This window comes from Engraulis encrasicolus, chromosome 2 (genome assembly GCF_034702125.1).
Source record: "Engraulis encrasicolus isolate BLACKSEA-1 chromosome 2, IST_EnEncr_1.0, whole genome shotgun sequence".
Lineage (NCBI taxonomy): Eukaryota > Metazoa > Chordata > Actinopteri > Clupeiformes > Engraulidae > Engraulis > Engraulis encrasicolus.
Genome location: NC_085858.1, coordinates 9015919 through 9042961, shown reverse-complemented (window position 1 = coordinate 9042961; position 27043 = coordinate 9015919). Strand labels below are relative to the sequence as shown.

General features: G+C 43.9%; 1 protein-coding gene across 1 annotated transcript in view; it reads left to right on the top strand.

Annotated features, from left to right (window-relative positions):
• fbxl16 (F-box and leucine-rich repeat protein 16) overlaps positions 1–26324 on the top strand; it is a 58808-nt gene extending 32484 nt beyond the window's left edge. Inside the window, exons 3-7 of the mRNA XM_063221400.1 lie at positions 7653–7895; positions 10817–11082; positions 15158–15242; positions 16634–16697; positions 19584–26324. Of these exons, the coding sequence (XP_063077470.1) occupies positions 7653–7895; positions 10817–11082; positions 15158–15242; positions 16634–16697; positions 19584–19732 (807 nt within the window). The 3' untranslated portion in view covers positions 19733–26324. The remainder of the gene's footprint in view (positions 1–7652; positions 7896–10816; positions 11083–15157; positions 15243–16633; positions 16698–19583) is intronic.
• Positions 26325–27043: the final 719 nt, after the last annotated feature.

Genomic DNA, 27043 nt, shown 5'->3' with positions numbered 1-27043 from the left:
CTTTTTTGTGAACTACATCAGATGTCACCACCGTCAGGTTTTGTGACAAAAAACCCTCCAAATGCACCTCAGTGGAGGCTGGAGTGTAAGTTTGGGTCACAATTATTACTAACATGTCTGGTAATGTTTCATTAACCAGCACAATTTAGTAAAATATGGAATAAGATGATGAGCGGAACAAAATCCGACAGTGGTGACATCTGACGGTGTGAGACAAAAAAACACTCTTTTACATATTGTGCATTTTTTGAATGTTCACATTAGCCACTTCGTTTTCGCTCTGTTTCTTAGGGGCTTCTTGACGCTTCTGAAAAAGTATATATGTAGTATATATAACATTAATGTAACAATAATACTATTAAAACCCCCGACGGTGTTGACAGTTTATGGTTGGGACAGTACCAGTGTCCAAACAAATGATCAAATTGGGGAGAAATTAGTAAACTTACAAGAGCTTCAGTGATGGTGAAGTACTCAGTAGATCTAAAGGTTTGAAAAGGGGTCCTAAGTAATGACAATGACCTTGCGCATACCTGATTTTATTGTCTTTTAAAAAAAATCTGACGGTGGTGACTAATATGCTGGACACACTTTGAGCAATCAGAAAATAGTAGTAAATATTGCTTTACACGCACTATGTGCATATCTGCAGAACCACTTCAATATGGACTTTCACATCATGGTGATATTATTCAATAATATCAGTGATTTTTACATTTTATGTCAATTGAAATGATGATGTCTGTCCTTGGGACAGCTGTTTTTACAGGGTGTGGGCAGGTTTATAGCCATGAAAAGTAATAAAATTACACTTAAATATTTCAAACGACTGTGCATTTATGTAACAGACCCCTGTGTCTTTACCTGGATTCATTTTGTTCATGAAAATGTAGTTTATTTTCAACAGAATTGGCAGTTTATTGCAGAGACGTGTTTTAGCCGCTTTCTCAAGTATCAGTGATAATATATTCTATATAATATAGTTAAGACAGAGCGACAAACCGAGAGGAAGAGATAGCGAAAGAGAAGGAGAGCCAGAAAGAGAGAGACACACACAGCACAGATGTAGAGAGAGAGAGAGAGAGAGGAGAGAGAGAGAGAGAGAGAGAGAGAGAGAGAGAGAGAGAGAGAGAGAGAGAGAGAGAGAGAGAGCAGTTGAATGGCTACTCAGTGTCCCATCAGTTGGTCACAAGAGCTGTTTGTTTTCCGGGAATGTTTGTTTGCAGCCGAGACCACAGAGCAATGCAGCCCAGAGTGTTAACCAGCCCAGAGTGTTAACCAGCCCAGAGTGTTATCCAGCCCAGAGTGTTAACCAGCCCAGAGTGTTATCCAGCTCAGAGTGTTATCAGGCCCAGAGTGTTATTATCCGGCCCACAGTGTTATCCAGCCCAGAGTGTTATCCAGCCCAGAGTGTTATCTGGCCCAGAGTGTTATTATCCGGCCCACAGTGTTATCCAGCCCAGAGTGTTATCCAGCCCAGAGTGTTATCCAGCCCAGAGTGTTATCTGGCCCAGAGTGTTATTATCCGGCCCACAGTGTTATCCAGCCCAGAGTGTTATCCAGCCCAGAGTGTTATCTGGCCCAGAGTGTTATCAGGCCCAGAGTGTTATCAGGCCCAGAGTGTTAACCAGCCCAGAGTGTTATCCGGCCCACAGTGTTATCCAGCCCAGAGTGTTTCACAATAATCTCGAGCCGGCCATATCCCCATCCCATCCCTGCCTCCATCCCCTATCCCTAGCCCCATACCCATCACACACATGCATGCACGCACACATGCACACAAATATGCATCTTCATTGACAGGGTTGCTGCTCACTCGCACTGTGCTGTCCAGTTGGCCTGTTATGCATTTGTCACTGATGTCCACCACTGTCCACTGGCCAAACAGAACAGAACAGTGCTGCGCTGCTCTGCCAAGGCACACCGCTCCCACACTCAGGAAGGGTTACGATGCTGCTCTGCTCTTCATGAACTCTAATGGCTTGCTGTTGCTTGGTGACTGAAAAAAAATGGGTGACCCTCTTTCCCCCAGTCGGTCTCGTTAACATTGACCCTCCACCACCACCCCACACACCCGCAACCACCACGCACATGCACACAGACATATATACACACATACTGTATATGCACGCAAACACACACGCGCATGCACACACATACACACACATGCATGCATGCACGCATGCATGCACACAGACACACAGCCCATGACCTTGTGTTAAAGGCGATTTCGGCGAGATCACGTAATGTAGGTCACATTTTCAGAATTCTTTGAAGGCTGTTGATGATTCCAGCCTTTGTCTCACAGTGTAAATGACAAAGTTTTTGCCCACCTTCTAAATATCTGAATCTTTAAACATCTGAATTGTTGTCCACACATTCCAAATGGCAGAATCTTTGCCCACAATCTGAATATCTGAATGGAATGTCCACATTCCATATCGCGGAATCTTTGTCCACATCGAAATCAAAATCTGAATAAAAAAATCAGTATTCCACATTGCAACAGGAGTTCCGGATTGCAGCAACGAGACTATTCAGTGAGACTGTGCAGTGCAGTGCAGTGTAGAGTAGTGGGAGGAAAACACCCATCCTTCCACACAGGGCTGGTCTGGGGGAGAAATATGGCCCTGGCACTTTTGGCTTAAAGGGGCCCCTCATAATTAGCAGTGTAGAACTGACTCACCGGTGGGACCTGCACCCTCGTGGGCCCCTATTTTCAGAAATGTAAAAAAAAAAATTCTTTGCATTTATGAAAATAGGGGCCCACGAGGGTGCTGGGCCCACCGGGAAATGCCCGGTATGCCAGATGGCCAGTCCAGCCCTGCTTTCACAGCCGCATGCAGCAGCACACCCCTCCCTCCCCTCCTCTCCCCTCCCTCTGATGAAGTGCTTTATGTAATTACGCACAGTTGTGTAATGAACCCAGGGAGCCCCAGACCAGACTCACTCCTAGATATCTCTTCACTTGGCAAGAGCCTTAATGAGTAAAGAAGGACACAGGCTCTTCCGCCAAGCCAGCGAATACCAGTCGGGTCCAACTTTACCCCAAATTGCCAGAACAACACCATCAGACAGACACGCCAGCAACGGTCTGACTCTGTGTTTTTGCTGAAACAGCAACGTCTTAATCTGCCCACGACAGACCTCAAAAAACGCACCATGAAGATTATGATGATACAGACTTTTTTTTGTCTGTGCAATGTTATAAACAAAAGAAAAAAATGAATGATTAAGACATAATTGGTGCAGTTGTTGAAAAGGCATAGCAGGCAAGACAAGACACTGATGCAGTGAGTACAAAACATCTCTTTCCGCTGACAGGGGATGGGGTGGGGGGACAAAGAGGTCAGTTGTCCCAGGCCCAGGGAGGGAGGGGCCCCAGAATAAGTTCCCCATTATTATTGTATTGAGAGGTTGGTATTAATTGATTTTGTCTTAGGCCTGGTCAAGGCTGTCAGTGGACCTGACAACATCCACAGTACATCCTGTCCCTCCAAATGGAACGTGCCCAGGGCCGGATTAGTGCATCGACAAGACATGGCTGCAGCCTAGGGGCCCCCACCTGCCAGGGGACCCTTGATTGGCCAAAGGCAAAAAAAATTGCGATATTGAAAAAATCTGTCATGTTGAGTACAGTTTTAAATCCTGTCAATACTCATCTCCACAGTTGACAGACATGTTATCCTTAATTCCTTGCTCGTAATTATATCACGATGTAATTAATTTTGTCGCAAAATCTGCCTTCTGGTGGGGCCTCACTACAACCTGTAGCCTTGGGGCCCTGGGCCATCTTAATCCAGTTCTGGCCGTGCCCCAAAACAGAAAACAACAGATCATGGTTAAGACTGTCACCAGTTTTCCTGCAAAGACTACTTATGTTTTCACCACTACAGCCATGCGGTTAAATGTCAGAAGCAGAGGAGCATGCAGGCCCCATTTTTTCCGAAATCACGCGCTGAGGTTATTCAGTGCCTGTTCAAATGAACCCCATGATGCTGTGCTGTGGCCCGTGATGACTTGGGACAACAGAGGGTGTTCTTCCCGAAGGGAGCAGGATATTAAGAGTGCAGAGCAAAAATAAGTAGGGTTGTCTCAGTGCTGACAGTAAAGGTCGAGATTTTGGAGGAATGTGGGACAAGTACAGATCGGAAAAAAATGTTCTGGGTTCTCAACATTTGTTTGTGTGTGTGTTTGTGCATGCGTGCATGCATGTGTGAGGGTGTAGTATGATCATTCGTCTTGTCTTGTAAACAGATATCAGCATGTATTGCAGTTAAGGCTTAAGGCTAAGCCCTTAACAATCATGCTATTATACTGTATAAAATTCAAATGGGTTAGAATTGTCAGAATGAGAAATATCTGGTTCTTATGTATATTGTTTTTCAGAACAGTTGTACCCTTTCACCATTCATTCATTCCTTCAATCTGTCATTCATTCATTCATTCATTCATTCATTCATTCAGTCATTCATTCATTCATTCATTTACTCGTTCATTCACTCTACTTACTTGTTCAGATTTGTAGTTACAGAAGTAGTTACAGCTCTGATACGGTGTCATTGTAGAACCTGCAGCAAATTGTAATTGATTGATGTTTACGTATATGGAGCTCATGAGAGCTTACAAGCTTATTGTTTATATTAAGATATTTGTTCTCATACTTTGTTCTCTTGCACTTTGGAACCCAGTGGTATTATGTATGCTCCATTATCTATATCTCTCTTTGACCAAGCTTTTGGTGTTCTTACACAAACAAGGTATGGGTTAAATATTATTATCATCACCTTATGACGTCTTTAAATGCACAAGCTAAAGTAAATACTATCCTTCAAACTGCCACTGCATTCTATGGTATGATGCACCAGAGAAACAGTGACTAACTCGCCTCAATGATTCAAACAGGTAGAAGACAAAAAAATCCTGCATTGTGATTGGAGAACAGGTTTCTCGTCCTTTTGTGTCTTACCTTCAACGATACAGTACGAGACCAACTTGCCAGGAGAAAATATTTTCTTCTGCAAAGTGGGTTTTTCTAGTTCATTCTATAGTCAGGGTTAGAGTTATGGTATTTTCTTAGGAGGTAGAATTTGGACAGGACTGGCAGGATATGGGTTAGATATGTATATAATCATCATCTTATGACGTCTTTAAATGCATATGGTTAAGTAAATGTTTTGACTGAAGCTCAGTGTTTTTGGACATACTGCGCTGGATGGTTTATATGGTACACGGAAGTCCACCCAAACGTGGGGATAAACTTGAAAGCTTTCCGGGGACAAGCGAACAGTGTTGGGGTGCAGTCAATAACCCGACCCCCCTCGTCTGATAACTTTTATTACATTGGTAACACTTTCTAATAATGACGCTTATGAAGACTTAGTAAATAATTAACTAATGATGAGTAAAACTTCAACAAATGTTTTTTTTTTATTATTATTTACTATATTTTATCTTGTCATTATTTATGCCCAGCAATACGCTGCCAGTGCCCTATGATATCTTTTTAAAAAATATTTTTTTTCCACACCGTCATTATTCAGATAGAATAGTGAAATGTCCAAGGGTCAGAGATGAACCCAGATCCTCGGATTACGTAATGCTCCAATGAGCCACGGCACCCTCCCCTCTCATACTGTATCTTTGGCTGTTTGAGTGGTACTGAAGTACAGAGAGTAATGAGCAATCTTGATTCGAGCAATGGCAGAGAGGGGCCCAATTATTGAATGTTTTCAGGTGCTAATGGCCCATTCCAGTCCCAATCCAAACTAGTAGGAGATTGCACTTATCCTACATGGATATTTCAGCAGCCGCTCCTGACAATTGAAGTGAAGTGAAGGTTTTGCTGACTTAAGCGAGGTGTTTTGATATGAGCCAAAAGAGCCATAATGGCTATTACTCTGTCATATGTTACATTTATGTTGACACAATATCATATAATAACACATAAATTATGAAATATGTTAAAATGGCTGTGTTTGGAACAGCTGCACAAAAGAGAATTAGAGTTATTGTTATTATAAATGGCTCTATGGACGCCGCCATTATCATTCGACTTCGATTTGTTGATGTGGGAGTAGTGCGAGTCCCCCCGACTTCGCAAGTTGTAACTTCCACTTTGAGCGTTTTTCGTAGTAGGACGTTGGATAAGTGCGACCTCCTACTAGTTTGGATTGGGACTGGAATGCACCATAATCCCAGGCATCTCTCTCTCTGTGGCTAGGCCAGGGCAATGTTCTGTAGGTACAGTATGTTTTGTACAGTACGTGACTTGTGGCTATACAGAGTATATATTTGTAAAGCTCAATGTATGCTGTGCTGTTTTGTATGATATTGACATGGCATTGCACTGTAGGTTTGATACGTGACTTGTGGATGTGCTCATGGTGAGAGCTGGTTTTACCAACAGGCGCAGTGCGCTTGACCAACAGGTAGACTAGGCAATTGGCAAGGGGCCCCATCAAAACTGCCCACTGTAGGGACACCCCCCCCCCCCCCAACAATCAACCCTGGAACATAAAAAATAATAATTCAAGAGGGCGCTGTGTCTATATTTTGTGTAGTTTATTATTTCGTTTAGTATATTACATTTAGTTTATATTTTGTTTACTTAATTTCCCTCGGGATCAATAAATGATACTCTCTACTCTACTCTACTACTCTATTTTCACTTGGGCCGCCACTGCTCATGGTGGTCCCCTTTTACTCTGTTATTTACTTTTTGTTGTAGCCTCACAATGCGTTAACATGGCACTAGTCATTGAAAGTCTTATCTCTATCATAGTACTCCACGACTATGACACTATACACAGAGTCTTGGCTATGTCCTAGTAATGCCACGTTCAGACCAAGGGCAACTATGCTGCCTGGCAGCGGAGGTAGCAGAAAAAGTTTCGCCTTGAATTGGCTGTATTCGCTCTGAACGTGACATTGACATGTTTGATTTAGCTAATCACATAACGACTCTGGCTTGACAGTCTGGGACATTCAGAGGTGTGAACATTCCAATTGGTTTTCGCTGAACCGCTTCATTACTCATTACCATGAGATTAGCTTGACTTTAATCGTTAAAATTCGCTCTGGTCGCTCAGTTCGCTTCGCCCCTGGCGAGTTCGCTTTGGTCGCTACTGTTGTGAACAAGGCATAAGACTTCAACTAACTATGAGAGCCGGATCTGTTCATGGGCTCAGTCATCGGTCTGGATATGTACAATGTGTGATAGGTGGATGGGTGGGTGTGTGGTTTTTGACCTATGTCTGTGACTCTGTACGTGTGTACATGTATGCTTGTGTGTTTATGTTTGTGTGTGTGTGTGTGTGTGTGTGTGTGTTTGTGTGTGTGTGTGTGTGTGTGTGTGTGTGTGTGTGTGTGTGTGTGTGTGTGTGTGTGTGTGTGTGTGTGTGTGTGTGTGTGTGTGTGTGTGTGTGTGTGGTTCTCCCTCCGGTGAGCTAGAGGAGATGCAGGGCCTGGTGTGTGTGTGTGTGTGTGTGTGTGTGTGTGTCTGTGTCTGTGTCTGTGTCTGTCTTTGTGTCTATGAGTGCATGCGTCTGATGATTAACCTCTGTCCATGTGTGTGTGTGTGTGTGTATGTGTGTGTGTGCGTGCGTGCGTGCGTGCGTGTGTGTGTGTGTGTGTGTGTTATGACCTCCCAGGTCATGTTGGAGCAGATGCAGGGCCTGATGCACCTGGAGCTGTCGGGCTGTAACGACTTCACGGAGGCGGGCCTGTGGTCCAGCCTGAACGCGCGCCTCACCTCGCTCAGCGTCAGCGACTGCATCAATGTGGCGGACGACGCCATCGCCGCCATCTCCCAGCTGCTGCCCAACCTATCAGAGCTCAGCCTGCAGGCCTACCACGTCACTGACACCGCCATGGCCTACTTCACCGCCAAACAGGTACTGTATTGCAACATACTGTATGACATAATATCAATTACATTTATATTGAATTATGTTGCTTTAAACCAGTGGTTCTCAACCTTTTTTTGAACAAACGCCCCCTTGACCTCATCATAAGCCTCCCAAAGCCCCCTTGACCTCATCATAAGCCTGCCAATGCCTAGCCAGGCTGCGCCCTCCTAGTGACGCAACACTCTCGATTGCAAGTCTATGATAATCAGGCAAGCCAATGCCCCCCAAACACCCCCCCCCAAACAGGTGCTGTATTGCAACATGCTGTATGACATAATATCAATTACATTTATATTGAATTCTGTTGCTTTAAACCAGTGGTTCTCAACCTTTTTTTGAACAAACGCCCCCTTGACCTCATCATAAAGCCTGGCTCAACCCATATGAAAAAGAATTATATGATTCATATACTGCAAACATGCATGTTCCTTACATTAAATCGTATAGAAAAAATGCCAGATTTGCAAGAGTCACTTATGCGTTTTCTAATATATGTCTATCATGATAGTCGATTATGGCCCCTTTTCGAAAAGAAATACTATATGGAACTTATATGCATGCCGTATAACATGACTGCATGCAGTATAAATTCTTATAAGAGTTTGACATGCCAACAATGCATAATACTATATTATATTGACTAAAACATAGGAGAAAACTACTATATTCCTATAGAAATAATGCACGTTTTATGTTAAAATCATATTGAAGTCTTATTCAATTTACGTATTGTAGCGAAGGGGAGTAGAGTTGCCCAGCTGGGACTTGAACCCAGACCTTCTGGGGTAGTAAACCGGGGCTCTGACCGCTAGGCTCGTTGGCATGTTAGTCAGAACACACCCACAACCCTAGTGATGGTCACTCCATCACATTGCACCCGTGCGCTTCACACACTCATGGTGTCCCTCACGCAACTGCCCATCATGCTTCTCCCATCCAGTGTGCCCCATCATCAATGCTTCACCTATCACTGAGGTCCCTCACACGGGGGTCACCAATCCTGGGGGTCCCTCACATGGAATTACGGCTCATACACCATGGGTACGCTTCCGATGGCCTCACGGTACCATCCCACTTCTGACACCATTTGTAGCAAAGGGGAGTAGAGTTGCCCAGCTGGGACTTGAACCCAGACCTTCTGGGGTAGTAAACCGGGGCTCTGACCGCTACACCAAAGAGCCAGGCTCGTTGGCATGTTAGTCAGAACACACCCACAACCCTAGTGATGGTCACTCCATCACACGTATGTTCCGTACATGTTCCGTAGTTGGATTTTACAGACTTCCTATATTAAGTTTATATGAAGTTTACAACTTGAAATGTAATATTCGTATATAAATTTGATAAAGTTTATACATTTAATTATATGCAAACCTTATTTAATTTGTACATTTCTTAAACAGTTTCTGACACCAATATTTATATGAATTCTGCACATTTCTCATATGAAGCATGAGACTTTAAATGTAATATTTGTATATAACACAGGCCTAGACAGTCTAAATAAGCTTCCCGGAAAAAAAAACAACCTGACGAAGAACTTCACTCATGATTTTTTATTTGTCTTTCTTGACTGTCATGTTGAACAATCGCGTGCCGTGGCTGCCTTCCTCCCCTCATCAGTCGACGGGGAAACATCACACCAGCGCCTCGATCTGAAAAGGCAACAAGTGTAGAGCTAAACTTACAGCTTTCATGTAAATTTCGTAGGATGACAGTCAGACATTGCATCACGACATGGAATGGACAACGCTCTCTTTCACATCTCTATCCCGTGACAGTAATGATGTTGAATATTATAAGATGTACAATGTCCTACTTACTCTTGGTCCGTAAAAGCCGGGACTGAAGGCAGCAGCCAGGCAGGCATCACCGTAGCAGGGTGAGTAGCTGGCTAGCCCTGTCCGACCCAGAGGTAATTCCACAACATGGCACAAATACAGCACACATCTGATTGGCATTCTTCCAAAAACTGCACTATTTTCCAATCTTTTTACTTATACGAAATATATAAGCCCTTAGTAACATAAATTGTGTATGGCATATATGACTGAAAATGAATAAAAAAATAGTTAGATTTGTATATGTGGGTTTGTGCCTTGTATGACCCTTATAATATTCTTATGGAACAGATATAATCCATATGCGTTTTTAATAAGACTTTTTCATATGGGAAACTACACGACTATCGCGCCGATTCTCGGCTGAAACCCCCCCTTACGACAATCGCTGGAACGTTACCCCACAGGACCATCGCAAGCGATTGTCGGGAAAGATTTCCTCGTCGTGAGCGACGTTCTAAGATAGAACTTTGGCAGCTCAAAGAGTCGCCGATCGCAAGTCGTAGAAATCAAACAGTGTTTGATATTTGCGACTGGAAATAGAACGTCGGGCATTGTCTCGGTGGCTGCGAGCAGCGACAAGATTGACAGTTGCGATTCTCTTGCGATGCCCCCCAATGGTAACTAAGCCCCACCCCCACTCAGTTGTATCCTTCTCAACGCCCCCCCCCCCTAGGGCTCCCCAACTATTCATTGTACTCTATTGTACTCTATATTCTATTGCACCATGTCACAAACACTTAAGCTTACTCCACCGCCAAACAGACGAGACTGTTTTGTATTGTATTGTATTGTATTGTATTGTATTCTTTTCTATTCTATTCTATTCTATTCTATTCTAATCTATTCTATTCTATTCTAATTAGAGGACCCATTTTAATTTACAGAGGTGTCAAACAGGCAACCATATGTACAGGATATAGGTAGGTATAATATATATGCATATTTTATGTGTGTGTGTGTCTGTGTGTGTGTGTGTGTGTGTGTGTGTGTGTGTGTGTGACTGTGCGTGTCCGTCCATGCGTGTGTCTCTGTCCCCTCTCTCTCCATCCCCCATCCCTCCAGGGCTACACCACCCACACGCTGCGTCTGCACTCGTGCTGGGAGATCACCAACCACGGCGTGGTGAACATGGTGCACAGCCTGCCCAACCTGACGGCACTCAGCCTGTCCGGCTGCTCCAAGATCACGGACGACGGCGTGGAGCTGGTGGCCGAGAACCTGCGCAAGCTGCGGAGCCTGGACCTCAGCTGGTGCCCGCGCATCACAGACATGGCCCTCGAATACATCGCCTGTGACCTGCACAAGCTGGAGGAACTAGTACTGGACCGGTGAGTGGGGCAGATGGGTGGGTGGGTGGTGGGTAAAGGATGGACGCTAGATGCTGATAGGTGTGGTGAATTAGCCTGGGCGAAAGCCCAATGTTGACTCCGGCAAACAGTCTGGAGAAAGCTAAGAGGAATCCGTCTCCATGGAGGGTGGGAGATGGTCTGATCTTACTCTGCCATTTAAATTCATTGGCGATTCGAATTCGAATTAAAACTCATATTGTGCTTTATTAGCATGACTATTACGATATAGTGTCGCAAAAGCATAAAAAAATAATAAAAAATGTGTGAATAGTGTTACCGTAACCAATCAGTAACAGACTTTGCGGATGCTTGCTGATTGGCTAAACAGTGAGCGAACCGAACTAGGAGGGTTTCGCCAGACTATGTTCGGTGGCAAAATCTTTGGGTGGAGAGTACATAGGATGGCGTCGCCAGGCTAGTGGTGAATGAGTAGGAGGTGAATGGGTAGGGTATTGAATCAATGAAAGGTTGTTGGAGTATGGAGGCTGATGCCTGGTGAAAGTTTTGCTATGCTGGATGCTGGATGCGCTATTAGAAACTTAAGCCTCAGTTGGTGCCAGCACATCACAGACATGGCCCATCGCCTCTGACCTGCACAAGCTGAAGGAACTAGTCCTGGACCGGTGAGTGGAAGGCCGGTGTGGATAGATAGAGGAGAACGGAGGGATGACATCGTTATTGAGGATAGAATAGGATGGTTAGGATATGAGCCTGGATGTCAACTGGTGCCCACGCATCACAGACATGGCCCTCGAGTACATCGCTGCGACCTGCACCAGCTGGAGGAACTAGTCCTGGGGTACTTTTTGCAACAATGTCGTTGCTAATTAGCTAGTTAGGGAGCAACTCACTTGGTTGCAGTATAATACTATCGAGAAACTGGGTCCTGTGACAGCTTGCAAGATGAAGGAAGTTGTGCTGGGCCGGTGAGTGGGGACAGGGGATGTTATTACCTGATGATGGGAGAGCTTTTCTGCATGCTAATACATGTAGGTTGATGTGGGTGAGAGGGAAGTGCACTATGGTGATGGGGGAGGATGATGGGATGCTGGATGCTAGGATGATGCTCAAGTTTACCACTCTTGCTGGACCATGGAATAGGAGGAGAGGTGTGGATGGATGTTCGATGCTCGATACTAGATGTTGATACAGAGACATAGAGATATAAATAGGTCTGACGGAGGGTTACTGGATGTTGATGATGGTTTAGCATGTGCTGGATGGGTGAGTCACTGGGACGTAGGGATGCTGGTGCTGATGTTGAATGATGGATGCTGAAGGGAGAAGAATGGATAATGGGTGCTGCTGATGTTGGATACATTGTGGTGGGTGAGTATGGATGCTGGATGGTGATGGGTGGATTGGTGGGATTGATGCTGATTCAGGACGCTGGGTGCTGGGTGGTGATACTGCTGTTGGATGTATATTTCCTGTGCACTTCGTATCTGCTAGTGATGTTGGCTATGATTATATTATAAGTCAGTTTAGTTATAAAGCGTCTGCCAAATGCAATGTAATGAATGCTGATGGTCAGGGGTGGAGCTATAGGAGGGGCTAATGGGGCTCTCGCCTCTTGGCTCAGGGCCCTACCGTATTGTTTGTGGGGGCCTTATCTTGACCTCGGCAGGCCGTATGGGGGCCCCATCAGTGTTTTACCCTGGGGCCCTGTATGCAATTGTTCCTCCACTGCTGATTCTGATATATGGTGGAGATGGTGAAGGGGTGTGATTGTACTTGCTGGGTACATAGTGTTTGACGGACGGGTGGGAAGGGATGGGAAGGATGCTGTTGGATGGATTGTGGATTGTGGATTGTAGATGCAGGATGCTGGTATGTGGCATTGGAGGTGGGTGGAAGTTGGGTGGGTGGCAAGCAGCACAGCAAGCAAGCAAGCGCTGCATGGTATATTTAGATGTGGAGGTAGAAGCAAGAGATTCTCAAGTGGGTTACTTTTAAATAGCACACACACGCATGCATGCATGCACACACACACACACACACACACACACACACACACACACACACACACACACACACACACACACACACACACACACACACACACACACACACACACACACACACACACACACACACACACACACGGCTAGTTCTCAGTTCTCCTGAACAGAGGGATTTTGTTGTGATGCATGTTTGTGTTGACTAGATTTTTCCGGAGGTGTTTCATCTTCCACTGCATGTTGGTACCTGGGGACCTCCGATAGGAATTTCGTAGGGGGATAGGGAAAGTTGCTAGCATCTTTTTCATGTCTTCTTCTGGTTTCCAGCCACAATACAGTGTTATGGAATTAGCCTGATGATGCCATAATGTTATTTGCTATGCATATACTGTTGATGCATTTGCATTCATTTGCATGTTCTGCATCATTAGCATGAAATGAGGCGAAGACTGTCTGAAGTTACAGTTATGTCAAGACATTTGTAGCAGTGTTATAGCAGCAGTATCGTGGCACAGCAGTAGTATAGCAGCAGTATAGTGCAGTTAAGTGTGCCTTTCAAGGATGACACTTTGCTACTTGAACATGCGTAGCTCAAACTCACGTTGTTTGCTGCATATATGTAAGCTAACATGATTGTGATGGAGTGGCCATCACTAAGCTTGTGGATGCGTTCTAACTGTCACGCCAACAAGCCTGGATCTTTGGTGTAATGTTCAGAGCCCATGTTTGGTACCCCCGAAGGTCTGGGCTTAAGGCAACTCTACTCCCCTTTGCTACAAATGGTTTCAGAAGTGGGATGAAGAGCTGTGAGTCCATCGGAGGCACACCCAGCAGTGTTAGCCGTACGAGGGACCACAGGAAGGATAACCCTGGTGCTAGGGACCCCAGCATGGAGTGTGGGGCATTCTGGATTGGGGGAAGGATGGTGGGTGGTACATGAGGGACACCAAGAGTGTGTGAAGCGTACGGGTTTGCTTCCTGATGGGGACGGCAGTGTGATGGAGTTGCCATAATTAGGGTTGTGGGTGCACTCTCTGACTGTCATGCCAACTAGCCTGGCTCTTTGGTGTAACGGTCAAATCCCAGGTGTGGTTCTCCCGAAGATCTGGGTTCGAGTCCCAGTGGGGCAACTCTACTTCCATTCGCTACAATGACCCTCACAAGTTTATGTACTTGGAGTATATATTTGAACCCGTCTCAGCTAAGAAAACTTGTACTGGTACTGCTAAGGGTACTGAGTGTTTTAACTACACATCAGAGTTTAGAAACAGGCCTGTGTTTACATTTACTATGTGGATCACACCACACAGTCTGATAGAAGTCCTATAGAATAACATACTGTGCACTGTGTATAATGTGACCAAAATGGGTACTGCAACTATGCTGCATATTGAAACTTTGCTACCTATTACCAAATTTGTTCTTTTCATGAATGTTTACTAAATAATAAACCAATATTTACTAGTATGAGCAAAGTACAGTAGGTTTTGTGGCTAAAAATGTCAAAATGACAGACCATGGAGAAGATCCCTCTTTTAATGTATGAAAAGTGCTATTTTCCCAGTCATAATGAATACTTAGAATTGTGTGGTGGTGGTAAATATTCATGAAAAAGGAAACATTTGTGAATGGGCAGCATGAATTCTGGAAGTAAATGGCTAAAAATACAACACAGCGCACCTTTAAGGATGCAGCCCTGAGAGCAATACTGCAGTTGAACATGACATTGCTGCAAACCTTGTTCCAGTTGCACAAGGACAAGAAGTACACCAGCTATTGTCTGCTGCTCCTGAACACAGCAAAGAATTGGAGCAAACCAGGGGTGCGTTTCTCGACAACATCGTTGCTAACTAACTTAGCAACTTACTTGGTTACAATGCAATTTCCCATTGCAAGCCTAGTAAGTTGCTAACTGGTTAGCAACGATGCTTTCGAGAAACGGGGCTCAGAAGGATAATGTGAAAAAGGCAGCGCACAATAACAGTGTATTGTACCCATGTCCTAACACTGTGCTTCTGTGTGTGTGTGTGTGTGTGTGCGTGTGCGCGCGTGCGTCCGTGCGTGCGTGCGTGTGTGTGTGTTTCTGTCCTCAGATGTGTGCGCATCACTGATACCGGACTGGGCTACCTGTCCACCATGTCTTCTCTCCGCAGCCTCTACCTGCGCTGGTGCTGTCAGGTAAACACACACACACTCACACACACACACACACACACACACAAACACGCCACACACACACACACACACACACACACACACACACACACACACACACACACACACACACACACACACACACACACACGCACGCAGACACACACGCACACACACACACACAGACACTAACATACAAAAATGCATGAGTTAATCAGTGTTGCCTCAACACCCTATACTTTCCCCTCCTTTCACATTCTCTCTCTCTCTTTCTCTCTCTCTCTCTCTCTCTCTCTCTCTCTCTCTCTCTCTCTCTCTCTCTCTCTCTCTCTCTCTCTCTCTCTCAAATTCAAATTCAAATTCAAATTCAAATTCAAATTCAAATTCAAATTGTGTTTTATTAGCATGACTGTTATGATACAGTGTTGCCAAAGCATACAAACAACAAAACAAAAGTGTGAACATTTACAAAAGATCTGTTTGCTTGCTCGTGTGTGTGTGTGTGTGTGTGTGTGTGTGTGTGTGTGTGTGTGTGTGTGTGTGTGTGTGTGTGTGTGTGTGTGTGTGTGTGTGTGTGTGTGTGTGTGTGTGTGTGTGTGTTAGAGCTGGGCGGTATACCCTTAAAAAAGCTCGAAAGGTTCTCATTTTGATGAGAGACGTTTTTTTGTTGTTGTTGTTCCATCATGCATCACACTTCATACTACGTGTGTGAACTACAACTTCGTGTCGCACTTCACTTCAACTCTGCTCCTCGTCCGCTGTTGTTGCTCTTCCTTCCACTAGGGATGTTAACAGTGTAAGACATTGATTGAACTAATAAAAATAATTGGTTATTCGTGCTAAAGAGGCTGGTGAGTGAAACATGGTGAACCCACATGATGTCATGAATGATTGACGAATATTTCAATGAGGGCCTACCTCTGATTACCTTTGAAAAAGCAATTATATGTGGTGCTATTTTAGTAGACTACAACAGTTCTCAAATTCTTAAAGGTATTTAATCACCATCTCAACTGTGTGTGCAGCTGCGCTCCTGTGAATGCTGCTTAGTTTTTGTTGTTGTTGGTTTTTTGTCATACGAATGAAGTAGCTAAATGCATAGAACTATCATGGGCAGACAAGATATCCTACATGTTTGAACTAATTTATGAGCGAGATACATCGGCATATCATATGACACAAACTACAGAAACAGAAAACCTTCTAGATTCCATTTGGCCTTTAATTCAATTAATTTATTCACACAATGTCAAGTAAATCTGTTTGCTCTCCGTGGCTCTTTAGCGTTTGGTTTGTGTTCCACTGTTTACTCGCGCTAGTACCTAGTAATCAGTCTCTCTCTCTCTCTCTCTCTCTCTCTCTCTCTCTCTCTCTCTCTCTCTCTCTCTCTCTCTCTCTCTCTCTCTCTCTCCCAGGTTCAGGACTTTGGGCTGCAGCATCTGTTTGGCATGAGGAGCCTGCGGCTGCTGTCCCTAGCCGGTATGCCAACCATCTTCTCTTCATAAACACACACACGCACGCACGCACGCACGCACGCACTTACACACACACAGGGGCACATACACAAGCTTGAACACACACACGCACACACATGAACACACGCACGCACGCACTTACACACACACACAGGGGCACATACACAAGCTTGAACACACACACAGTCCAAAAATCAGTTCCACAGCAGGATAATTGAGCACCATCACTGTGTACTGTAAATATTGCAAAGGGCCTGAGCTAAACAGTGCTGAATACTAACTTAGAAGCTGAGATTCTATTCCGTGTAGAGGATCATCTGTATTGCATTCTGAATACCTTTTTCAAGTTGGAAGAACATGGTACCCCCATTACTAAGCATAATACAGCACATGTTCTCTCATCTTAGTAAACCGTTACAGTAATAATAAGAACCGTGAATGCTTTCACACAACACACATTCTACTATACTGCTACATATATGTATGTATACCAATTATGGCACCTTCATAAAAGGCATTCACTGAAATTATTCAAAACAGAGACTCATTGCACATCCAAGAATATCACTGATCTAAAAATAAAGAGACAGCCATCCTGATGTTAGCCCATCAATTATATAAAAAGCATTGTCTTATGTCATGTGCCAGGAACACCAGACTTGTAGACATTCCCCTAGGCTTCAGTAGGAAGAATAGGACGTGAACAAAAAAGAATGTGACTTGATGTGTTTTGAATCAAGCTGACATGAAGTAGTCAATTGACAGGTTGTCCAGTAATATTAGAACACTGATTTTCCTATCATTACATTAATGTCACAATATGCCACTTTTTGGCGCATGTTGTAAAACAACCTGAGCTAGAAAATATTCTTGTGAGCAAATGGGAGCTATACTCTAACTGTCAGAGGTCTGTAGTGGCATTTAAACTTCGGTACTTGTCAGACATGTAAAAATCAAAATTTTCCTATGAATAGCTCCATGCATCTGATTTTACATTTCCCATCATCACCCACCCACTCCTATGAACCTACACTATGAGGGGTTTCTGTGGTGTTATCCTGTCCTAGACTGCCCCCTATTGACCAATAATGGACTTGCAGGCCAGATTTACCTGCAGCCATTTGTGTATGTTTTACAGCGAAAGTGAAAACCCACCAGGGAAACTCCAACTCACATTGTCATGGTGACACAGCACTCAGTGCTCAAAATCGCATTTATGCCTCACCTGTGCAAGGGGGCAGCCGCCAATGGTGCCCCAAGAGAGCAGTGCAGTGGGGCGGTACCATGCTCAGGGTCCCTCAGTCATGGAGGTGGATGGGGGAGAGCACTGTTTAATTACTCCCCACACCAACGTGGCAGGTTTGAAGTCGAACGCCAACGTCTGACACCCTAACCGCGGCGCTTAGCCATGACAGCCCCTACATTTAATACATTTTACATGACATTTATTACTCAACTATTTAGTCTACCTGCCTGCCACTATGATCTCTGTGATTACAGTGGTGCTCTATATTAGTCCCTTCACTTCGATGCCAAATCACCAACATCTTTTTTCTTTGCCCCCTATTTTCATAGATCATAAACTATTTCAAATACATGCAAAGTCAATGTTTAGTATATTTCATTGAATACATAGCACCTCCTTGGATTTTCCCCTTACATTAACAGCCTTTCTTTTCTATTATCTTCTAACAGTGTCTTTCCACAAGTCATCAGACTCACGAGAATGTAAATTCATGTATCAATATGTTATTTCTTTACGGCTGTGTGTGTGTGTGTGTGTGTGTGTGTGTGTGTGTGTGTGTGTGTGTGTGTGTGTGTGTGTGTGTGTGTGTGTGTGTGTGTGTGTGTGTGTGTGTGTGTGTGTGTGTGTGTGTGTGTGTGAGAGAGTGTTTGTTTTTTTGTTTTTGTTTGCGTTTGTGTGTGATTATAGTCAATGTCTTACTGTATATATACAGTATGTTTCACTGTTTAACTGTACATTGGAGACTGGTTAAACACCAATCAATCTTCTGTGCTGCTAACCCTTGTTACATAGATTGTTACACATACAGTAGATGTAACCCTTGTTACACATTGTTACATAGATTTTTGACAATAAAACACACTAAAGCACTTTGACTTTGATCAAAGTTCAAGAGAGTCCTTGTGCACACACTTTGACTTTGAATTGACTATTCTATTGACCCCTTTAGAAGTTACATCACCACTGACTATGCACTTATTGTTGCCTCAAACACACACACACACAAACCAACAGTGCAGACCCTTAAGAGAGAAGACGTCCTGAAGCATGATCCTAAAAAGTACACTCGTTATGCTATTCCGAGAGGGAATAGGCTGTTCCAGCATAGGAGATGATTGTGGTTGCAAGAAGGCAAAAGTACAGTCTGGACTTACGACACCATTAGGAATGCCCGTGTCTGTGGCGCCCACTTAATATCTGAAGTTATTGTGACCATCCGTTGTCTTATTTCGGAAATAAAACACCTGGCTACTAGTTTCTTTACAAGTGTGTGGTACATGGTCAATTCTGCTCCAACAATGCGCGTGCAGCCCGATTATGTCACATCTGTGTACTAGGGCTGTAACGATATTGTATCGAACCGAGAAATCGCAATACTCAGAGTCACGGCATTGTACCGTAATGAAAGGAGGCAATATTGTGATACGCCAGAAAACAAGGTCCAGAAAACAATCATATGATGCAATGTCATAGTGCTTCCAAGCTTCAAACGAGATAGATTTCAGAAATTGTGTGGTGTATCGAACCGTAGGTCAAAAATCGTGATATGAACCGAATCGTGAGTTGAGTGTATTGTTATTGCCCTACTGTGTACAAACAGTAAACGGGTCTGCTCGGTGTCCCCTTTGTGTCTGTCTGCTCTAGGCTGCCCCCTGCTGACGACTAATGGCTTGTCAGGACTGATCCAGCTGCAGGACCTGGAGGAGCTGGAGCTGACCAACTGCCCCGGGGCCACGGCCGAGCTCTTCAAGTACTACTCCCAGCACCTGCCCCGCTGCATGGTCATCGAGTAGCCACCGGGGCGGCGACATAGAGCCGGGATCTCCAGCAAGCGCCACCACCCACATCACCAAAACTACTTCCTTCTCCTTCAGTTGTTGAAAGCTAAACTGTAAAAAAACAAAACGACGACAACAAGACATGACGACTTTTAAAACTGAAAACTTCATCCTGGACCCTAGGGGGCAGTGACACACAAATATAAAGGGAATACGACTGAGAACAGAAAGCAGTAGAGAGAGAGAGAGAGAGAGGGAAAGATGGATAGACTGAGCGAGAATGTGGGACTTACTGAGTGCTCTTAAGAAAGAGGATGAGTGCTCTTGTGAAAGGAGGAGGACAAGAGGGAGGCGAGGTGAAGAGAAGATGATAGGAGAGCTTGAAAAGGAGCATGGAAGAAATGCGAAGAAGACCTCAGTGGACGACGTGCATTTTTGAAAAAAAGGGATGATATGTGTATAGAAAGTGACATTTCGTTCCTAAGTCTAGAATTTCATTTTGACCACTGGATAATAGACAAGACACACAGGCATTGTTATGCTCTCTCAAACATTACACATTTCAAATAACATTTACATCGACTGAAATACAGTAACGCGAATGATGCCAACAGCAGTAATACACACATGAACTCCATGGAACTCTCGAGTCCTGGCTTTGGTGTTCCGGAATAGGGTGTTGCATAGCGATTGGAGACAGCAGATGCTCTGAGATCTGCTGCGTGCTAACTGTCAGCACACAGCAAGAGAAACGAGGGATACTAAAAAGAAAGGAGAGGTCTAGAAGGGAGGGATAGAACGAGAGGAGGAACGTGAAGGAGAGGAATCATTAACTATTTACAGTGAGTTTTTGTTTTTCTCAATTCATGTGCCCCTTTTCACCAGGACACACACACACACACACCTCCTCTCCATTTCTGTGTCTTACCAGAAAAGTAAATAGTCAAATTAAAAACTTATCTTAAAGTAAAAATGAAGACAAAAGGAACCGCTATGTAGATTTTTCTGCGTCAGAACTGCACGCTTACATCGCTTCTTGTCATGCGAGTCTTTTTTGCTGTTAACTCTCTTTTTTAAATATTATTTTTTTAAGTATTATTTTTTTGATGCCGATCTTTGAAATGAAGAATGGTACTGACGATGAAGATTACTGTGAAACCTTTTCTTGCCATGAAGGTTTTGGACTTGAGCGAGACAGAGAAAGAAAAAGACACTGAGGGAGAGAGAGCGAGAGAGAGAGAGAGAAAGAGCGAGAGATGGCGCCCAAGGTACAATGATGGTTTGAAGCGGAGAGGCATGAGCGCTACAGTGCTTCGGCAGAGTTACCAGCACCACCCCATGGACTGTCTTGTGTCTGCAGAATGCCGCTCACATCCGGAGGACCTGATTGGCTGATTGAAAATGGCGCTGCTTGCATTCTGCGGACCTGATTGGTCGAGAGGCCTAAACACACTCTCAGTGCAGATGTGCTGATGTACCAGGAGCAATCCCACTGAACGGGAAGCATGGATGGATTTTCAGGGTTTTACATTTTGTTTTATTTGTTTTTTTGTTTTTTGTATGTTTTTTGCAGGGGCTCAACAAGGACCATGCTGTACATACATACAATAGATATTTTGTTGAGCTTGGCCTTTCAACAACACTAAATAACAAAGCTTAGTTTTCATTCCATTTTTTTGTTTTTGTTTATTTGAGTGTCAATTTAATTAATTAGTGGCTTGTGTGCAGGTCTCAATATTAATGCTGTTTCAAATGTAAACAAAAATGCAAAACTGTGTTGTACTTTCTAACATTTTTATTTGATCTCTGCTGTTGGGGCTGTAGCTGCTTTATCCTGAGGTCAAGCCTGGTGGTTGTACGAGTCTTAAGGGTTTGTCTGTATTTTACAGATCAGGGTGAAATGCATCCTTTTAAACTGTGTGTAGCAGCATTCCTGTCAGACACATCTCAGCTTAGGACAGCCGCATAGACAAAACACACCACCCACACAATGACAGGCAGAGAAATAATACTGTAACAACGCAAAGCAAAAAAAAAAAAAAACATGGTCATTGATTTTAACCAGAGGCAAATAGATTTGTTTGAAGCATTTGTACTTGTATTGGCATGTGTAATAATAATTAGCTGGTGTTAACTTCTCAGCGGTGCAGAGAAACCTGTGGCGTAGGAAGCAAGTGTTCCAGCGATGTGCAGGTAGCTCGTTAGGTCTACTCGACCTCTGCAAGCTCAGCTCAGTCCTCTGCCACTTGTATAAACCCCACTTTGAAGCAAAACACTGATTGACCTTACTATACACACAGCATGTTCACCAAGACCAATGCCATCCTCAGTACGCACTGCTTTTATGGGAATTTTCGGGGGGGAAAGTGTGGATATGGAATGAATTGTGCATGTCCACAGGCCCCCTTCCCCGCTCCCTCTAAGCCTGGTTTACAGTTGACCTTGACCATGGTTGCGTTGACCATCAAGGTCATTGCGGTTGTGCGGTTGACTGCAGTCAACTGCAAATTTACAGCCAAGTATTAGTGTTTGTACAGTGCAGTAGGACTGGATGTAGACATTACGCCCTTGAAACATCACTGCGGTCTCTCTCACGACGGACAGTCAGTCAGACAGACAGACAGACAAACTTGCCACCTCCAGTCACTCCCATGAGCTTATGTTTCGTATGCATTTGGGAGGGGTTTTGTTTTTCTTTCTTTTGAGAGAAATGCTGTTTACACACGGTCCTACGGTAGTCGCTATCCCAACTCCCCACACGTCCACACTCCACAATCTGGTGAAGCTAATGTCTAGTCTCAGAGAGCAAATATCAGTGCTCAACCAGGACTGTAAAAACCACACTGAGTGCTTGTGTACATATTGCCGGCCGAACATGAACAGGAGTGTTCTGATATTCGGTGATCACTGCTGCTTTCTGTTTTTATGCCGTACATTTATAGCATATAGCCACCACCACCTTGACACAGGACACTCTGCAGACATGCTCTACGTGTGTGTGTGTGGCTGTTTATGCCATGACAGAGGTGTGGGGTCCTTGGTGTAGCCTACAGTATGTGCATGTGTGGTGTGGTTTGGTGTGGGGTGCATTCGCTTTTGCCATCAGAGCCCATGTTTATTGCATTTGTCATGCCACAGCTCTGCAGCCTGTAATGGAAGCTACCACACTCTACAGATGTCCTGGTGCACATGTGTCGTTGTGAAGATTATTTATTGGCAGGCTTGAGCTTGATCACTCTCCATTATTTTTCTTAGAGGAAATAATGTTGACAGTTTGGTTGGTTTGAGCTTGTTTATGAGTACGAGAATGTGAGTGAATGCGTGTGTGTATTTATTTATTTATTGAAAAAAAAAAACCTAGCGCAGATTGCGAAGGCTATTTTGAGGTGACCTTTCTCTTTGATCCCTGGGTGCACTGGTTCACCTTTAGGAGACTGTAGGGGTCACGTTATCAGGTTGTCGGGGGAAACAGAGCAGGGAAGTCCAGTTGACCTCAGCAGTCAACTGGTACTGTAGTTGTGTGAGACTTTTTTTTTTAAATCTTTGCCATCCAGTCATTTGGTTAAGCCATTTTATAATGGGTTTTGCCAAGCGAGTGCTGATATGCCAGTCTTGGGTAGTGCACGCCGTTCTGGTAGGCCCCTTTGTTGTGGCTCGAATCCATGGAGATGAATAGGGATTCCGAATGACCTCACAATGACTTTTGCAATTGTTATTTTGCTCCATCCAACACCATCCAACGTGAGCTAGCTTTGCTCTTTTCTTTGATATCACTGTATAGTACAACAGCAGGCATGTTTCACAAGTTTGCTGTTCTAAAAGCTTCTCTCTCTCTCTCTTCCTTTCTTTTCTCTTCTCTTTTTTTTCTTTTTTTCTTTTCGTTGTGTTGAATGTTTAATGTGGTCCATGTTGTGGATTGAGCTGGTAGGTTAGTTGATGGTGAGGTGGAGATTGGTGCTACGAGCAAACACACCTGGCCTGGTTTCGTACATCATCATCACCAATGACAACCTTGACAAGTTCGGTGTGCCAAGTTACCTGCATGGGCTCAGTCTCTTTGCAGCCCGGGCTAACCGAGAGAAGCTTGCTAAACAGACAAACATCTTGCAGTATTTTTTGTTGTTGCAATTTTACATGTTTCTCGTTTTGTTTTTGCCTTTTATTTGTTTTGTTTTTGTCGTTTTAAAAAGGGAACCAGCAGCCTGTTTCTCGACAGTGTCGTTGCTAACTACTTAGCAACTTAGTAAGTTGTCTATGGGAAATTGCATTGCAACCAAGTAAGTTGCTAACTTAGTTAGCAATGACATTGTCGAGAAACAGGGTCCAGACCTAGCTTATTATGCCGAGTTTAACCTGAAACACCTGCATCCTCTCCTGATGTCTTATATTCCTCACCCCACTTACTCAGTTAAATGACGAGGATAAAAAAACACACATTTTACGTAAAAGCAGAGAAAATGTACATGCTGTATGAATTATGTACCACTGAGACCATGCATAGTATTTGAGGTTTAAAAAAAGAACTATATACACCTTTTGAAAATGTATTGTTTGTGTATAAAAAAAGAGAACATAGAATTTTCACTGGGAACCAAGAACTTTTCCTGCTTTGTGAGGAGTGTTAAACTACACCAATGTGGCTAAACCTTTTTTTGTTTTGTTTTGATTTTGCTTTTTGGTTTTTTTTCCGTTTATTTGAAACAATTGATTCGTAATGGGTCCTTTATGGTACGTCAGAAGCGATTTCCTCTGGGCCTTTTGTGGAGCCCAGACATAATGTGTACATACATGTACTGTAAATCCAGCAGTCAGGGATGCAGGATCTCTGCTCGTGTCTGGCTGTATTCCTGCATGTGTCGGTCCATTTCTTAGTCACTGCTAGACGTGAAACAGAGCAGAGCGCAGATTGGGGGTGGAATTGGGCTGTGAATTGAATGCAACAAACAAACAAACAAACAAACAAAAAAATATCGACCAACAGAAGTCTGTCTTGTGATGGCTTGCAATGATATGCATAGGCCTACTATAAATGGCTACTGGTTTGGCAGAGTGATCTGAGTGAGGCGTTATGTGAATGATGAGAAGGACAATAGTATTGTGGAGAGACGAAAGAGGTCATCCATGAATGTTGACAAGAGCCGCTTCTCCACTCACTTCCTGTGAGAAGGGTGCTCATACATGATTGGTTGCTGATGGGACGTGAGGTGTGCTTCCTGCTACAGCAGGAAATGGGGATAGCAATGGACGATTGATCATCACCACACATCCCATTTTGACCTTCAAGGTTTTCCCTTTAGAGATCTATTTAACTGTAGGTGGGCAGCTTTAAATGTAATGAATATTTGTCTTATCGACTTAGAAGGAAAACCTCTACATGATTCCCAACAAACCTAATAAACAGTGATTTATTATTCATTTGCCTGTAGCCCCCACTCTCATAGACATCCCCAATACTGCCCTACACACACGCATGCACGCACGCACACACAAATTCTGTCCGGTACACACAAACTCACTTCCAAATACTTCCACTACTTTACACACCCTGGCCTTCCAGTTCCAGAGCCTATTCCTAAATGAAAGCCATTTTAATGACATCGCCATACTAACTCCGGCCTTCCCTTCACAACTAATACAAACCCTCCTACCCTGCCTCTCCACAACCACCTCCATGTCACATTGCCCAAAACCCTACACATGTCCCTTAGTACCCATCCCTAGACCTTGGTGCATGATAGTCCATAACAGTGTTGGCAGAATGGGCTGTGTCCCACCCAATTGGCCTACCTAGGATGGGTAAAAATGGGTAAAAGGGGCATTTGGGCGGGTTTTTCTGCTCATTCATGGCCATAGAAATCAATAGAATTTAGTTACAATTGGGCGGGATTTAGGGTTTCCAGGCGGGTTTTGAGCATTTTGTTTGGGCTGGAAATCATCAGTCTCATCTGGACTGGTCCATAATACGGTGGAGGACTCTTCTGCAGTCTCTACTGCCATTATTAGGGATCCCGCCCAGTTGACCTATAGTCATTTCCCCCAAAGATTAGCAGCAATGATTCGAGGGCCAGAAACACAATGTTTCACCCTGATGAGAGGAAAACATTTTTCATTATTTCTGGGTCAAGGATGGCTATAATCTATTGTATCAACCCAGGTATGTAAACAAATATGATACACTTGATACTAAATCATATTAATAATAATGCTTTAAACGTTGACAGACGGGTCAGGATTGGGGGTTGTTGTCATGATGGTGTATAGCTAAGAATGCCCGGTTGTGAGACCTGTTGTGAACTGAAACTTGGTCTCTACATAATGCTAACTATTTCTCAACTCTTTTATCCTGTTGGATTTCATGATTCTTTTGTTGACGTTTTTTCTTTCCATAGTTGCGGCATGACCATGTTGCGACTTTTGCAATGTTTTTGCTTTTGAGGTTTATTTTCTTGATTTTTTTTTTTGCTGTAAATAATACTGTGGTGATTGAATTGACAGAAGGATATAAAAGAAGACTTTATATTAACTCCATCTCCTGGCTACAGTGCCTTGTCAGACAAGCGTTGTTGTTTTGAAATGGTTGGGTTCCAGTCTGCACTGTTTTAGTAAAAGTTGTACAAAAGTATGAACAAGGGCTGTGTCAGAGTGTGTTTTTCATCAGTCTGTTTCTCTTATCCACAGCAAAACTACTACACCCCCAGACAGCAAATCACACAAACAAACATGCACACACAGGCACGCGCGCACGCACACACGCACACACACACACACACACACACACACACACACACACACACACACACACACACACACACACACACACACACACACACACACACACACACACACACACAGATGTTCATACTTGGCAATGACAACAAATATAACAATACTATTCATATACAGTAGCCTATGCACACTAGTGTAGCAAATATTGTATGCTGCACTGTAACACACATACTTCACAAAACCACACACACACGCACGTACACACACACACATGACGAAAGATTACTCATCGCATGGGTGGAGGATAGTTCTGTGAGCCCATGTATGACTGAGAGGTGTAGTGTGTGTGAGCATACTCCTAAGTGTAGCTTTTGCAACCATGCAGCCTCTCTCTCTCTCTCTCTCTCTCTCTCTCTCTCTCTCTCTCTCTCTCTCTCTCTCTCTCTCTCTCTCTCTCTCTCTCTCTCTCTCTCTCTCTCTCTCTCTCTCTCACACACACACACACACACAATATCCTCATTCTGCTAAGGCTGCTGAAATATCTAGATATTGAATATCAGACAGACAGAAATAAAGAGAGAGAGAGACATAAACAGCGAG